Here is a 14,851-nt window from a genome sequence, read left to right on the forward strand (position 1 = left end):
TTCACCCTGCCTTGAAAGGCTGTGGGGAGCGCTCCCTCCCCGGGACCCCCGCGGCCCCCGGCCGGAGCCCTCGGCGGGGCGCGGAGCGCGGTGCGGCTCGCCCGCTCCGCCCCGAGCTCCGGCTGCCTTCTCCGACCTGCGATCAAAAAAAAAAAAAAAAAAAAAAACACCACCAAAACCAAAAAACCCCCACTTTCTTTACCATATGATTTTTTCCCCCCCTTCTTCTATTTTTCCTCCCCCTTGTAACTGTCTGTGGAAAGCGAAAAACAATCGGAGGTAGGAGATTTCTGGAGAGAACCGCCGTGTGCGCTCGCTTGCCCATATGGAGAAAATTATCCCCCCGAGTTCAGACTTTCGTTGGATTGCAGCATCAAACAGCCCAGACCTAGCAGGAATCGGGAGAGGGGGTCACTTTCCGTTCCCGGCTGCGGCTCCTGCCGCCTGAAGGGCCGGCGAGGGGAGCGGGAAGGCCGGTTCCCCGGAGCCCCGAGGCGCCCTGCCTGCCGCCGGCAGCCCCGCACCGTACCCGGTACGCTGCCCGTCCCCCTGCCGCCTGGCACCGGCTATTTCAGCGCCGGATCGGTGTATTTAAGGTGCTTACAGGGAGGTCTGGCAGCTGTGAAGGGGTCGACCGAGGACCACGGTCAATGTCCCCTCGCAGCTCGGCGCTCGCCCGCCGAGCAGGGTGCGCGGAGGCGGGAGCCGCGCTTCTGCCGTGACTCCCCGCAGAGGCCTGAGCTTCCCCGTTGTTCCTGCGGCGAAAAAAGCCGGACAAGCGGTGAGCGAGATGTGTCCCCGCGAAGGGAACGGCCAGCGAAGCGACGCGGGGAAAGGCAGGCGCCTCTGCCCCAGGTATCCCCTCACTTGCGCACTGCACCGAGGGGAAGTTTTCCAAAACTCCGAAACAAGCTTTTCCCTTATTTTTTCCCCTTCCAGGAAAGAAAGGAAAAAGAAAAAAAAAAAAAGACTGTAAAAGCGCCTTTAATTCGGAACTACTCTGGGGCTGAACGCAGTTGTTGGATGGGAGCATCCAACACAACGTAACGGAGCGATAACCCGATGGAATCGCACACACAGTTTAAGCTAAAGTCTCCATATATATGTTTGACATACATTATGCATGTAGAAAAAGCCACCCTGGGTCTGACACATCCACGGACTCCGCTGATTTTGCTTTAGGAGCTCTTTTTTATTACACCCTGTATGACTTCCACGGCGCGCACATCCCTGCGAGCTTGAATATTTGGGAGCACACATCAGCTCGGGAAGGAATTCGGCGAGGTTATGCGTGTCAAAGCGGGATACTTATGTTTCTATTCCAAGATGCCACTGCAAGCAATTACGTACTTCAAGTCCTCAAAAAAAAATGCATGATTTAAAATGAAATACGTATTAATTAGTATCCTAAATGACACTTTAATGTGCTAATATTGAATGGCTATACTTTAGAAGCTTGGAGAATTATTTGAGAGTTGTTCCACCTCTTTCACTGCAAACTCCTACTGCCTCATTCGGGTCATCGGGAGACAGATGTCTCGGGTGGATAGAGGGGGGTGAAGAGTGAATCCTCCACGAAAAAAACTCTCTCTGCTCTTTGCAAGGCCGAATTTCCCCAAACGAGCGGCGAGAATGAACGCAAAAAAAAAACACCAACCAACCAAACAACCAAACAAACAAAAACCACCACCCAAAAAAAACCCCAACCCGATCCGGCCATTGAGGAGAAGGAGCTGACTCCCAGCGAACTTTCCTTCAGGCTCGACCCAAGCGCCTGGGTCCGCAGCTGCCAGGTGAGGGGGCTCCGGCCGCCCCGTCGTGTTTGCTGTTTCCCAGGGATTCCCCCCCCACATCCCCCCCGGCAGGACAAGGCAGGGGCTTCCCGCTGCGGGAGGCCAGCACGGGAATTCAGCACATGGCACCGTCCGTCGCATAAAAAGTCCTCGATCCTATAGAAAATAGCGACGACCTTTCCCTGTAGCCCAGCAAAACGCTTCGTGAAACAAAATGCAAACGTGCCTTGGCGGGACTGCAGGATCGGGCCCTTCAGGAGCACGTTAAAAAGGAATAATTAACACAATTGAATGTCTCGACGAGAAACTAAAAGTATTCCAGTAGTAACAAAAATTGCCGAATGGAAATAGTGGTAAATAATAGTGTTAGTTTCTATTTTTCCTTAGAGCCAAAGTTTTTGCAGAATTGTTTTAGTTTGTTTTGTGGGGTGGTTTTTTGGTGGTTTTTTTGTTTTGGGGTTTTTTTTTTTTTTTTCTTTACTGACAGTGCGCTCAATCCAGAGGAAAGTTAAGGAAAAGTTTCCAACTATTTTGGGCGTGATCCCCCTCCCGCCGGCAAGTCCCTCCGACACCTCGCACCGCCGCCGGGGGCTGCGGTGTGGGACCGGCCGGGGGCTGCGGTGTGGGACCCGGGGCAGGGCGGTAGCTCCGCGCCTTCCTGCCCGTTGCAAGGACAGCCCGACTCCGCTGCATGGGAGCGGCACTGATGGGGAAGGCTAATTGGGAGTCGGGGTTGGGCGGTAGAGCAAAGCCGGCTAATTGAGAGTCGGGGGGGGGAGAGGAGAGCAAAGCCGGCGAGATACCGTCGAGGTCCACCCGTGTTCCTCCCCGCCCCACTCGGGACAGTAACGTCTCGCCCAGGGGGAAAGCGGGGGTTTATGTCATAGACGGTGCGTTTCTGCTTTGGGATGCACCGTATTCCACCCGGCAAAACAAGCACCAGGTGCAAGGGCTTCCCCCGCACGCTCTTCCCACGCAAACGCGGCCTCGGCGGTGGAGGCTCGGGCACCTTTTCGCGAGCGAGCGAGACGACGAGCAGTTTCCCGTGGGATGCCCGGAGCCCGGACACCTGCAGCCCCTGGCTGGCCTGCAGCTCTGCCGCTGTTTAAGTGTTGTTGGTTTGTTGTTTTTTTTTCGAGTCTGGAGAGTTTTCACTCAGGGAGTGCCCTCGTGGCAGACACGGGGTTTTATAGAACAGATATGGTCAAAAAACCGTAGTTTCAGGGGCTCCCCGGGTGGCTGGTGCCGGGCAAAGACCGACTACCCGCGAGTTCAGTACCCGGCTGCTGGAAACGGGCAGTAACTCCCCGCCGACACCCCGAGCGCTTCCCAGCCCACGGAAGCCCCCACGGGTCGGTCCCCTTCGGGCTGGAGATGGCGGGTCAACCCGCCGGGCGGGCAGGGAAGGCGGGGACGTTTAAAAACGCCGTATCGCAGCGCGCACGGCTGCTGGAAGTTGCCATACGTGGCGTGTCGCAAGCCACGATTTTGAACGAGGTGTGAAAAGAAGCGCAGGGGCTGGACCCGTCGGTTGGAAGCCGAGACGGCGGCTTCCCCGCAGCGGGAGTTTTCAGACGTGCAGTTGGTGTGCTGGGAGGGTGGGGGGTGTATTTAAAAAGCAGGGCTTAAAATACGCGCTGTGCCAACGGGAATCGCGCCGGCGAGGATTTAAAGTGCGTGTGCGCGGACGTGTGTGCATACACACGCGTGTGTGCGTGCCTCCACGCTCTGCGCCCTTCCATAAAACCCGAAAGCCCTTCTGGGCTTAATATATACATATATCAAGCGGCCTTAAGGCTCCTCGTGGCTCTTCCCCGCGCGGATCCCCCGCGGGCAGCTGCCTGCGCGCCCCGGGGCGGCCGCCGGGCCCTACGCAGCGCGGGGGGGTGGGGGGGGAGTGCTGTCCTGCGGCCGGCAGGGGGCGCTGCCGCCCCGCGGATGCGCGCCGGGACCCGCGCCCGCGGCTGCCGCCACCGCGCCCCGCGGAACGGGAGGGGGCCGGGCCGGGCCGGGCCGGGCAGGAGACGGGTGCGGGAATAAGCGCCGGGGCCGAGCGGTGCGTCCCGGCGAAGTGCGCGGTAATTCCCGCGTTGCCCGGTCGTTCCCGCGCTGCTCGCTGCGCCCGCACGCAGCTGCGGTATTTTTCTTCCTCGTGTTGACATTTAAAATGAGCCGCGGAGTCTGGCACGGGGGGGGAAGGGGGGGGGGACAGGAGGGAGGGGGATGCAGGCTACCGCTCCGTGTGTAAAACCCCGGGATTTGCTCTTTTCCTTGGTGTCCCGCGTTACTAACGTCATTTCGGAACCGCAACTCCGACCTTCCCGAGACGAAAATAGACGTGCGGAACAAAGACGGGGTTGCCCGCGGCTGGCGAGCGCCGGGCCGGGCTTGTGCAGCCCCCCTCGCCACCGGCCGGGGGTGCGCGGCCAGGTGGGGGGTTCCGGGAGCGAGGGGGAAAGGATGCTCTGAATTCACGTCGAGAAGCAAAAAGTAAAGCGACGGTCCGGATCGCTCTTCCCCGGGGCCGGCGGGGGTAAACCCGGGCAGCGGGGCCGTTTCCCGGTCTCCCGCGGCCGCTGCAGCCCCCGCCCGCCGGTGAGACGGGCCCCCGGTCGCAGCAGGGCTGCCCCGGCTTTGCGGGGCCGAAATAGGGGAGGGGGGTGGGGGGATTTCGGGGCTGCTCTCCTCGATGGGGAGGCCCGTGGAAACACCCGGTGTGTCCTCCCCACTCGGGAGCCCTGACTGCGTGGAGAGCAAGGCCCTGTTCACGCCGTGCTCGGGGGGAGACAGGGCCGGCAGCGACACCCCCACGGACGAAATCCACCTGCTCGGCGGAGACCCCCCGGGGTGCCCCGGTGGGACACCGATCCCGGGCGCTCCCGGAGCCCCGGAGACCGTCTCTGTTCCCGGCTGGGCTCGGCTCCGCGATGCGCTTCGCGGCCCGGGCTCCCGTCACTCCCGCCACATACTGCGATTTTGTGAAGGTCTCACAACACGCTTTTAGACACACTGACCGGGATTTAGGACGTCCAGAAACGAATTAAATTATGCATTTCACCCGCCCCTTTTATTCACGCGGCCCCCCCTCCGGACACGACCCGCCTGGGCCACCTCTCCTCCCCGCTGTGGGCACGGATCCCTGGGACCGGAGAGAGAAGGGGGAGACTCATCCCGCCTGGAAAAGAAAGTTAAGGGGAGGCTGTAAGTTCCCTCACCGCCATACCCCCGCCCGCGAAAGTTCAGCCTGTATCAGCCCGTAAACAACCGTCTTACCCCGAGGTCTCCCGCATCTGAGGCCTTCCTCGCATTTTCTTCTTGGCTCGGCTTTTAAAAGATGAGTATTAGTTTGGAAATCCGAAGCTAGTGCCTTTGAGGCCAGCCATGTAATTTGACTGCGAATGTAGCGCACCCCTCCCTCCGAGAGAGGCTGCCTCTAAGTGCGCTTGGAGCAGATCGGGGATTGCTGGGAAGGGAGCCCCTGCCAGATTTTCTCCTTGTAGACGCCAAGAGGACAGCGAGAGCAGCCTGTCAAGACGTTGGGTTGGAAAAGTTCAAGAGAGGAGCTTCGGCAGATGCTCCCGGGGCAGCCCGGGCTGGAGCGCAGCGGCCCCGGCCGGGGCAGCGCCGGGCAGCGGGTCCCCGCGGGCCGTGGGCTGCGAAACGGCCACGGCGACGAGTGGGAGAAGGACACAGAAATTTAGAGGGAAGCAGAAAATGCTGGGAAATACCATCCCGAGTCCCCTCGGCTTTTGTTCTGACTGTCCCCGGCCTGTTTTCTCTGTGACAAAACCCAGAGAGAGCCGGTGCTCCCCAGGCTCTACCGGCTGTTTCTCCGCCTGTATGTACCCGCGCACACAAACATATATCTATACCTATAGATACGTATATGTCTGCATGTAGGCACAGAGAGCGAGCAGGGCTCGGTGCGGCGCGGGGACCTCCAGGTTGCTGCGGTCGAGAAATCCCGCTTTCCCGGGCGAAATCGGACTTGGCAGAGGCAGGAGAGCTCCCCGCTGCAGCTGCAGCCTCCTCCGCTGAGCCCCAGAGCGACGAGACCCCCCTTCGGGAAGGGATTTTAGGCTAGAGGATATTTCCCCAGCAGTAAAAAGGGTCCAGGGAAATTTATGGAGCGTTTTGGAGGGTTATCCCCCGCTCTGCGTGTGACGGGTTTTGGTTTGGTTTGGTGGGTTTTTTTTTGTTTTTTTTTTCACACGGATAAAATTCCTCCCCAACTGCTGAATTACTTGATGTAGTTTTCAAAGGAGCCCTGTGATTATGTCAGGATGTCTGGAAAAAAAAATATAGAACGAAAAAAGGAGTTGAAGTTTTTCCAATTCAGATTCATTCTGCAGTCCCGGGGAAGTGTAAATACGCAGATGCAGTCTCTCTTCCTAGAAGAGGGAGAAGTTTCTCCTGTTTTTTTTTTTTCCCTTCTCAGTGTTCAGGAACCAAGACCCCAGTCAAAATCAGCACATCGAACACCCGTCGTATTTAGGGCACTTTCTCCGCCTTGCTCATGTCAAGAACCCCAGTTCTCTGCGAGAAGAGCGTTGCTGCCCAGTTGAGGTGGAAAAGGTTGAACGGAAAAGGGCCGAGGGGACTTCCGAAAGTTAAAATACTAGCCATTCACGAGGGACACGAGTGGGGCTAGAGGGAAATCCTTTGCTGCCCTCCGCGGCAAGCTCAGCGCAGCGGGGCCGGAGCCCCGCGCCCGCCTGTGCCCGGGTGTCTGCGGGCAGGAGAGGTTTTCCCAAAAACATGCGAGACTTGGGAAAACGGCGTCTCGCTGCAAAAATCTGTCAGGAGACTTGAGTTACGCCGTACAAACATCTCTCTCACTTTGTCTCCGCAATCGTATGCACGTGTGGATGTGGATGTCTATACGTACAGCCGCCCGACGCCTGGAGAACAGATTTACATTTCGTACGGAAAGTGAACTTCTCCCTCCACAAAGTGCAGACACCGCGGGGTACACAAAGGAAAACACGTCCCCCAAACAAAGGCGCACGAACCCCGCCGTCCTTGCGTGCCCAACACTGTTTTGTCACTTCTCTTTAGTCCGCCGATTTAGTATTGTGTTAAAAATATGGGCTAGCTGCAAACAGGCGCTTTTAGGAGAGAGCGGGGAGGGCGAAGAGAGTTCGGCTCGCCCTTTCCTGGGAAGAAGCGAGGACCGTTTAGACAGCGATTTTTTAAGCATATTTTAATGCAGCGGAGTAACGGATTCTTTGTGTATAAAGTGGAAGGAAAATAGAAAACAAAGTCCGGGAACGAAGGGAAGAAACGCTAGACTGGTTTTAACACTCCCCTCATCCCTTGGTTCAACAGAAACATTAATTTACATTAGCAATTCCGCATCTTTAAGATAAATTACACAGCGGCGTAATAGATTTAAAGTACGCCAGATTTTTTATCATTAATTGTAAATGTGCAAAATACCTGCTGGTACTTCACTTTAGAAGAATGTAATTGGCAAAAATGGGAGGCTGATGAATAGATAATAGATCCTTAACTACCAATAAACAGTAAGCACCAGCCAAGAGTATTAGGATGTGATCATAATTATTCTGCAGCCCCAGCCAATGGGAGGAGGAGAACTCAGCCCTAAAATCATCCCCGGACCCAAAGGTAATCGCGAAAATACGGACAAGGCTGGAACCGGAGACTTGCTCCCCTGTCCCGTCTGCGAGAGCCCGGCGTGTCCCAGCTTTGCATCATGCGACTGCCCTCCGCTTTGTTTTCCGCACCGCGCGGTGCGGGGAGTGCGGAGGAGCCGAGGGGGGAATAAGTTCGGAGGAGGAGGGCGACCCGTTCTCTCACCGGGACCAAACCTTTCCCAAGCGGGGCATCTCTCCCGGACGCCCCGGGGCTGATCAAGGTAACCTCGCCGGGCTGAGAGCACCCGAGAGGTGGCAGGGAGAGGGGTGTCACGCTGGGGGAGCAGCCCCCCCCCCCCCAACCCCTCCCCTCCAGAGATGCGCGCACCCCCGCTAAGCCCCCTCCCGTCCGCTCCCCCACCCCACCCCGTCCCCCCTACCTTGGTGGCCGGGCGGCGGCGGAGCGGCGCGGAGAGGGGCCAGCACTGCGCGGGGGCGGAGCGGCGCAGAGGAGGCTGCGCGGGGAGCCGCGCTCCCCCCCGCGCTGGCGGGCGCGCTCCCGCCGCACTCCGATCCGCGCCGCTCCATCCCTCCCGATGGCGCTGCCCGGCGCTCGCCTCCCCTCTGACGCACTTTAAAGAGTCTCCCCCTTCAACCTCAAGGCGAGTAATAGCGACCAATCATCAAGCCATTTACCAGGCTTCAGAGGAAGCTGTTTATGTGATCCCAGCACTAATTAGGCTCATGAACTAACAAATCGTTTGCACAACTTGTGAAGGGGCCGATCACATCCATGGATTGTCTTTGGACTTAGGGAGGGAGGGGGGGGGGGGGGGGCGACCGCCTTTTCCTTGCAGGAGGGAAACTTCTCCCAGCAACTTTTTTTTTTTTTTTTTCGTGTGTGTGTGTGCGCGCGGTGCGTGTGTGTGTGTGTGTGTGTGTGTGTGTCTCCCTTTTGGGTACCGCTGGCTGCCGCTGCCTCCTTTTCCTCCAGCCCCTGTCTATTTATGTGTGTATCTATCCCTCCTCAAGTCACTCCCCGCTGCAAACTTCCCCGGATCGCCTCCCGCGCACCAGAGAGAGCCAGGCAGAGATTTGGTCGGGGACTCTCGCCGCGGCAGCATGTTTCAGCCCACACCCAAGCGGTGTTTCACCATCGAGTCGCTGGTGGCCAAAGACAGCCCCTTGCCCGCGTCTCGCTCCGAGGATCCTATCCGGCCGGCGGCGCTCAGCTATGCCAATTCCAGCCCGATGAACCCATTTCTCAACGGCTTCCACTCCACTGGCAGGGGGGTCTACTCCAACCCGGACTTGGTCTTTGCAGAGGCCGTCTCCCACCCGCCTAACCCGGCCGTGCCGGTCCACCCCGTGCCCCCTCCCCACGCCCTGGCCGCCCACCCGCTGCCCGCTTCGCACTCCACGCACCCGCTCTTCGCCTCGCAGCAAAGGGACCCTTCCACCTTCTACCCCTGGCTAATACACCGCTACCGGTATCTGGGCCACAGGTTCCAAGGTACGTACAACTTTTCTTCTCCCTACCACCCCACCCCTCCATCCTCCGGCCGGTCCCCGCGGCCGCGGATGCGGCGGGACCGCGGGCGGGCGGGCGCTGCCCGGAGCCGCCGTCTCGGTTCGGTTGGACCGAGGGGTCTTTTTTGCCTCCCTCCCGCGGACTGGAGGAGCTGTCAGAGCCGAGGGGCTTGGGCTCGGTTTTGCTTTGCTGCTTTTCCCGGTTTGTTTTGGTTTCCCTGGGAGGAGGGGGGAAGGCAAGGCCGGCTGGGACTTCTGCGGCTTTCTCGCCCCGATTAAAAGCAGGGCGGGGGGGCGGGGGGGGGGGGGGGGAAGAAAGGTGGATATTTTTTTTTTTTGTTCCGGTGTGTTAAAAGTTACTGAGGAGAGCCCAAAAGGAAGCCGCCCCGCAGAGAGGGGAATGGAAGGGTGACGAGGTTTAGGCTGCCCCGGGAAGGCGGCGGTACCCGCTGGGCTGCCGGGGCCGCGGGGAGCCACCGCCGCCGCCCCAAATCCGGCTGCTCCCCTTGTTAGCGGAGACGGAGGAAAAATGAAACGAACCCCAGAGAAAGAAGAAAGGGGGAAAAAAAATATAAATCCTAGCGCCGGAGGAGAGAGGGGAGATGGGTTTGGGAGGGAGAGCCAGGCTGGGGCAGAGAGGGCGATTCCCTCCGTACGGGCAGGGAAGGGATCCCAGCTGCCAAGCGATTAAGAACCGGCTGAAGGAAAATAACCAAATCCAATGGCGCACAATCAATAAAATCCCCCCTTGATTAACCCTTTGCAACCGGCAGCGTGTTCTCCGAAGGGTGAGCCTATTTCTCCCGTAATGGGTCCAGCTCCTGCCTCTTTCGTTATACATACACACACACACACAAAAAGAAAAAAAAAAAAAAGAAAAAAAGAAAAAAAATCAGTCCCAGCTCGGAGGGATCCATCTCCCCCCTCCCCCTTTTTTTTTCCTCGCTATTTTTCTTTATTATTTCCCAACGAAAACAAACCACCTGCATTATCCATTTCCCCGGCCTTCTGCAGCCGAGCCGTTGCACCCGGGTTGGAAAAGGAGTCGCTCTCTCCGAAGCCAGGCGGACGGAGACACAAAATGGATTATTACCCTCTCAGAATAAAATTACAGGTTTCGCTCACCAAATTATTTGTCGCAGTCATCAGGCCATTGGTAAAGAGCGGTAGATGAAAGGCGGAAATGTCCTGGTGTTGAGCCACAGCCTGGTTTCAAACACACCCTCCTCCCGCAACGATTTTTAATGCACTTATGGAGAGAGACCCGCGGTGGCTTTCCCACCTTGGAAGGACCGACCCGGAGAAGCGGCACAGGGCCAACCCGGAGGGGGAGACCCACCAAAAAGCCCCGTTTGACCCCCACACACAGCCCCAGCTCCGCAGCAGGCCGGCCGGGGGGGGCTGCTCCGTGGCTTTTCCCGAAGTTTGTTTCTTATTTTCCCCGCTGGTTCCCGCACCGCCGGGGCAGCGGGCAGGGGCACGGCGGCGGCGGGAGCCCCCTCTGCGGGGAGCACACCGGCAAAACGAAGGGGAACGGGAGGAGAAAGGCCCCGACCGGGGTTCTGGGCGAGGGAAGCGGGGAGAGGCCGGGGGAACGGGCTGGCGGCTCCCGGAGCGCGGCGACCGGCCGGGGAGGAAAGGGGGGGGCTCGGCCGGGGCCGCACCGAGCGCCGCTGCCCCGTTGGCCGCCCCGGGAGGGGGTAAATAACAAACAAACAAGGAAAGATGTAGAGCTGCCGGTGGGAGAGAGGAAGGGGGGCAGCTGCGGGATGAAGCCGCAGACACCGCAGCCGGGCTCTGGCCAATTCTTCTGCCTTTCCCCCCGCACACACCCCGTAATGCTTCTCTGGTTGTGTTTTAATACTTGAATTTCTCCCAATCCTCTCCTTCCCTTGCTCATTCTCTCTACCTATTTATCGAAGGAAAAATTAATAGCAAAAAGGGGCTGAAAATGAAAAAGAAACTATAGCGCGATTTCTCCGGCGGTAATGGTGGGAGACAAAAATTCTTGCGCTAAAAAGTCCTTTCGAGTGTGTTCGGGGAAGGTGTTTTGCTAATCTCTGTTTTACCCTGTTACCCAGGGAATGAAACCAGCCCGGAGAGCTTCCTATTGCACAATGCACTGGCCAGGAAACCCAAACGGATCCGTACAGCTTTCTCCCCATCCCAATTACTGAGACTGGAACATGCCTTTGAGAAGAACCATTATGTAGTAGGAGCAGAGAGAAAGCAGCTGGCACACAGCCTCAGCCTCACGGAAACTCAGGTAAGGGGAAAGCCGGGAGTGGGCAGCTGGGAAAGCGAAAGTACTGGGATCTCCTTGGGAAAAACCACCTGGAGATGTGGGAAAAAATACGGGTAAATTCTGTGGGCATTTAGGCCTCCAGCCCCGAGTCGGCAGAGCGGAGAGGGGCGTCCCACCCCGTCGCCTGGGTGTTAGAAATCCCTCTCCTGTTGGTGAGAGCAATGGCCTGTGCCGGGGATGGCGGGGCCGCGGGCGGACGTGGGGAGCCGGGGGGGGGCTCGGGGCACGGTTTGGGTCTCCCCGGAGGGACCCGGCCGGAGACGCGGCCCGAGCGGGGAGAAGAGCGGCGGGTTCTGCGGTCTGCGCATGAAAGGCGGTCCTAGTCATTTCTCTGTGGGACCGGGGTGACCCGCAAGAAGTAGTTGAATGTTTAGGGAAAAAGCTCCCAAAACAAAAGGCGGAGGGGACACCCCTTTTCCTTTGCCCCCTAAGACAGAAATACAGTTTCTCGGGTGATTTTTCACTCGTTTCTAGCCCCGCGTCCGGCAGCGGGGGTATGAGGAGCGGGTTCAGGAGGGCATAAAGATGAAAAATAAAAGCAGAGAAATTATTAACTCCAAGGAATGCCCCCCCCCCTCCTCACCTCACACCCCACCCCCCCCCCCCCCCTCCACTGGCTGGCTGTAGGCCAGAACAGCACCGCAGACTATTTCGGTCGTCTATCTGGCGGGATGATTAGCGACTTTTCTGCTCCGGTTGTCCCGGGGCGAGGGTCTCGGCGGGTACCGGAGCTGGACACCCGTGGGGTGGCGCGGAGCCGGCGGGGAGCGGGGGGGTCGGCGCGGGCTTCCCCCTGACGGCGGGGACCCCCGGCCGGCGGGCCCGCTGCGAGGGCGTTTTTTTCAGGCGGTTTTCTCCTCGCCGGAAGAAAGGCTGGGGTTTGGGGGGGTTGGTGGTTGTTGTTGTTGTTGTTGTTGTGTCGGGCTTTTGTTTCGTGCCCTTCCAGGAGAACTCGTGGAGAGAGGGCTCCAGATGGGGATTGTCTCTGCTACAGTATGTGGCACTGTACTTAAAAAAAAAAATAAATAAAAAGCCAAAATACCCAGCCTCAGCCTAGTTCAAAGTTCCCAGTAAACACAGCGTTCTCTGGGCGGATTAAGTTGTAACACTTTTTTTTTTTTTTTTAACTCCTTTTCGTGGGGGAAGCAATAAAGAGGTTGGAGCTTTTGTTTTAAAATGTCTCCCTAACAAAACAATAAAAAGGGATCGCCACTTTTATGAGGTTCTCCGAACAAGGGACCGGTCACAGGCTTATTTCCACTGGAAAGCTGTATTTAAGGTGGTCTTTGTGCTGCTTGATTCCGAAGCTGGTTGGGGTCTTTTGTCCGGATGTCAAACCCCCAGTCCCCTACAAATGAGCTCCCTTTTGGGAGATCAGCGTGCAGAAATGAACCGTCCTCCCCTTCAATTAGCAAACTAAAAGCAAATTAAACTCACCCCTTGTTCCCCGCTCAGCTTTTTAATGGGGGACTTTTGGAGAATATGAAAATGCAGCAGAGATGTGTGTCCGGCCAGGCAGGTCTCTGTTCTGAAGAGGCAGCGAAGCGGGTTAAACCAGCTTATTAAAATGCTCCAGTTCCCCTTTCCCCCCTTGCTGGGGCCTTTATCAGGCACTTTCAGACAGAACCAGAGTTTAAACTGCTTTAAAAAAAAAAAAAAAAATGTTTACCTTTGGCCGCTACAAGGAGTGTGGCCAGCCCTGGAGATAGCTCCCAGATCAATACTATCTGTAATTAAAGCACTGGAGTCAGCTGCCGGATGGTTAAGTCAGATTTATTCGGCGCTGCACAAATTCAGAGGGATATTTACAGCGGCACTTGCAGGATTCGCCTCACGACGGTCGCTCCTGGACGGCGCGTCCCGGCGAGACGCTGCGGGGAGCGCCGGACGTTTTCCCTTTTGGGCCTTTTTCTTTCATTTTATTCTCTTTTTTTTTTTTTTTTTTTTTTTTTTTCCCGAGAGGAAAAGGTCTCGCCCCGCCGCCCCCCAGCCCCGTCCCGCCGGCCCGATACTAGGGATGAGGCCTTCGCTCCGCCGGCCGGGCCGGGCCCGGGGCTGCCTGTCGGGGGTCGGGCTGCCCCGACGGCGGGTCCGCCGTGCTGACAGCCCACCGCCGCTCGGCCACGCTCTGTTTTCCCGGCGTGGGTTGCTTAGCGGGCATTGCGCGGGGCTACCGGTGAGCGGAAGATCCGCGCCCCTGCGCCAGGTGCGCACACGCTGCCTCCCGCCTGCGCGGCTGCGGGGAGCGGAGCCGCGCACACGCATCGCTGCGGTCGCCCGCTCCTGCACGCGTGGGTCCTCTGGAGGTGCCGGGGGGGGGCGTGGGTCAGCGAGCCTGGGCCTTTCCCGCTGTTAGGGTTTGGTGGCACACGGGGCTCGGCTCCGCTCCCCCCTCTCCAGGCTGGGTAAGCGGTGCAGGCAGGGCACGGTGCAGGCAGGGCACGGTGCAGGCAGGGCACAGAGCAGGCAGGGCATGGAGCAGGCAGGGCATGGAGCAGGCAGGGCACAGAGCAGGCAGGGTACGGTGCAGGCAGGGTACGGTGCAGGCAGGGCATGGAGCAGGCAGGGCACGGAGCAGGCAGGGCATGGAGCAGGCAGGGTACGGTGCAGGCAGGGCATGGAGCAGGCAGGGCATGGAGCAGGCAGGGCATGGAGCAGGTAGGGCACGGAGCCCCTTGGCACGTCCAGGGCAGGATATGGAGCAAGCAGGGCACGGCTGCAGGCAGGGCGCAGTGCAGGCAGGGCATGGAGCAGGCAGGGCACGGAGCGGGCAGAGCCCGGAGCCCCTTGGCACGTCCAGGGCAGGATGTAGAGCAGGCAGGGCACGATGCAGGCAGGGTACGGAACAGGCAGGGCACGGAGCAGGCAGGGCACGATGCAGGGAGAGCCCGGAGCCCCACGGCACGTCCAGGGCAGCGGGCGGCGGGCAGCACCGGCGTCCGGGCGGGCATCGGACTAACGGCCGGTGCTTTTCCTCCCGCAGGTAAAAGTATGGTTTCAGAACAGACGGACAAAGTTCAAGCGGCAAAAGTTGGAAGAGGAAGGTTCAGACTCACAACAGAAGAAAAAAGGGACTCATCACATTAACCGGTGGAGAATCGCCACCAAACAAGCCAGTCCAGAGGAAATCGACGTCACGTCGGACGATTAAAAAAAACTGGCACTTTTGGACTTTTCAAAGCCAGGCACCCCACCAACAGAAAGTGTTAAAGGCTCACACCCCCCCCACCCCCCGCGGCGTGGCGGTGCGGGGAAGGGACACGGAGATCATCAAAAACGCGATTCCCGCCTGGGAGGGCAGCTGGGAGCGAGCGAGAGGTCCGAACTGTGGCACTGCCGGCACCGCTCTGGCAAGGGGGATCTGTCAATCAAAGCCAAAAACACCGGGACGAGGTGATTGACAGGTATTCCGTTTCTCGCAGTCCACTTTTAAAAGCATAACGTCAAAAAATTTAAAAAAAAAAAAAAATCTTGGAAAAAAAAAATCTTAAAAAAGAAAAAAAAGTAACAAAAAAAAAAAAAATCCAAACCAACCCCAACCAAACCAGAAAAATTACCACCTTACAGGACATTTTGCACTTCACAGTTTTTTCCGTCTTTGAAAGAGAAATTTCCATAAGCAGCCA

At 58.1% G+C, this 14,851-nt stretch overlaps 1 protein-coding gene across 2 annotated transcripts; it reads left to right on the forward strand.

The window, feature by feature from the left end:
- Positions 1-8,512: 8,512 nt before the first annotated feature.
- On the forward strand, positions 8,513-14,376 carry EMX2 (empty spiracles homeobox 2). 2 transcript variants are annotated; one of them, XM_074159073.1, is made up of 3 exons: positions 8,513-8,903; positions 11,002-11,186; positions 14,209-14,376. In XM_074159073.1, the coding sequence occupies exons 1-3, from the start codon at positions 8,513-8,515 to the stop codon at positions 14,374-14,376; spliced, it is 744 nt and encodes a 247-aa protein (XP_074015174.1). The 2 variants fall into 2 exon arrangements, with proteins under 2 accessions (XP_074015174.1, XP_074015175.1); XM_074159074.1 differs by lacking the exon at positions 11,002-11,186 and having other exon boundaries at positions 14,209-14,312.
- The last annotated feature ends 475 nt before the right edge of the window (positions 14,377-14,851 follow it).

This window comes from Numenius arquata, chromosome 15, assembly GCF_964106895.1.
Source record: "Numenius arquata chromosome 15, bNumArq3.hap1.1, whole genome shotgun sequence".
In the NCBI taxonomy this organism is placed as follows: Eukaryota; Metazoa; Chordata; class Aves; order Charadriiformes; family Scolopacidae; genus Numenius; species Numenius arquata.

What these genes read in the sequence shown, in the direction of transcription:
- EMX2 (XM_074159073.1), top strand. Translation starts at nt 8,513, where the DNA reads ATGTTTCAGCCCACACCCAAGCGGTGTTTCACCATCGAGTCGCTGGTG. An exon ending in TCTGGGCCACAGGTTCCAAG is followed by an intron (nt 8,904 to 11,001) that starts GTACGTACAACT and finishes CCTGTTACCCAG; the next exon opens with GGAATGAAACCAGCCCGGAG. An exon ending in TCAGCCTCACGGAAACTCAG is followed by an intron (nt 11,187 to 14,208) that starts GTAAGGGGAAAG and finishes TTCCTCCCGCAG; the next exon opens with GTAAAAGTATGGTTTCAGAA.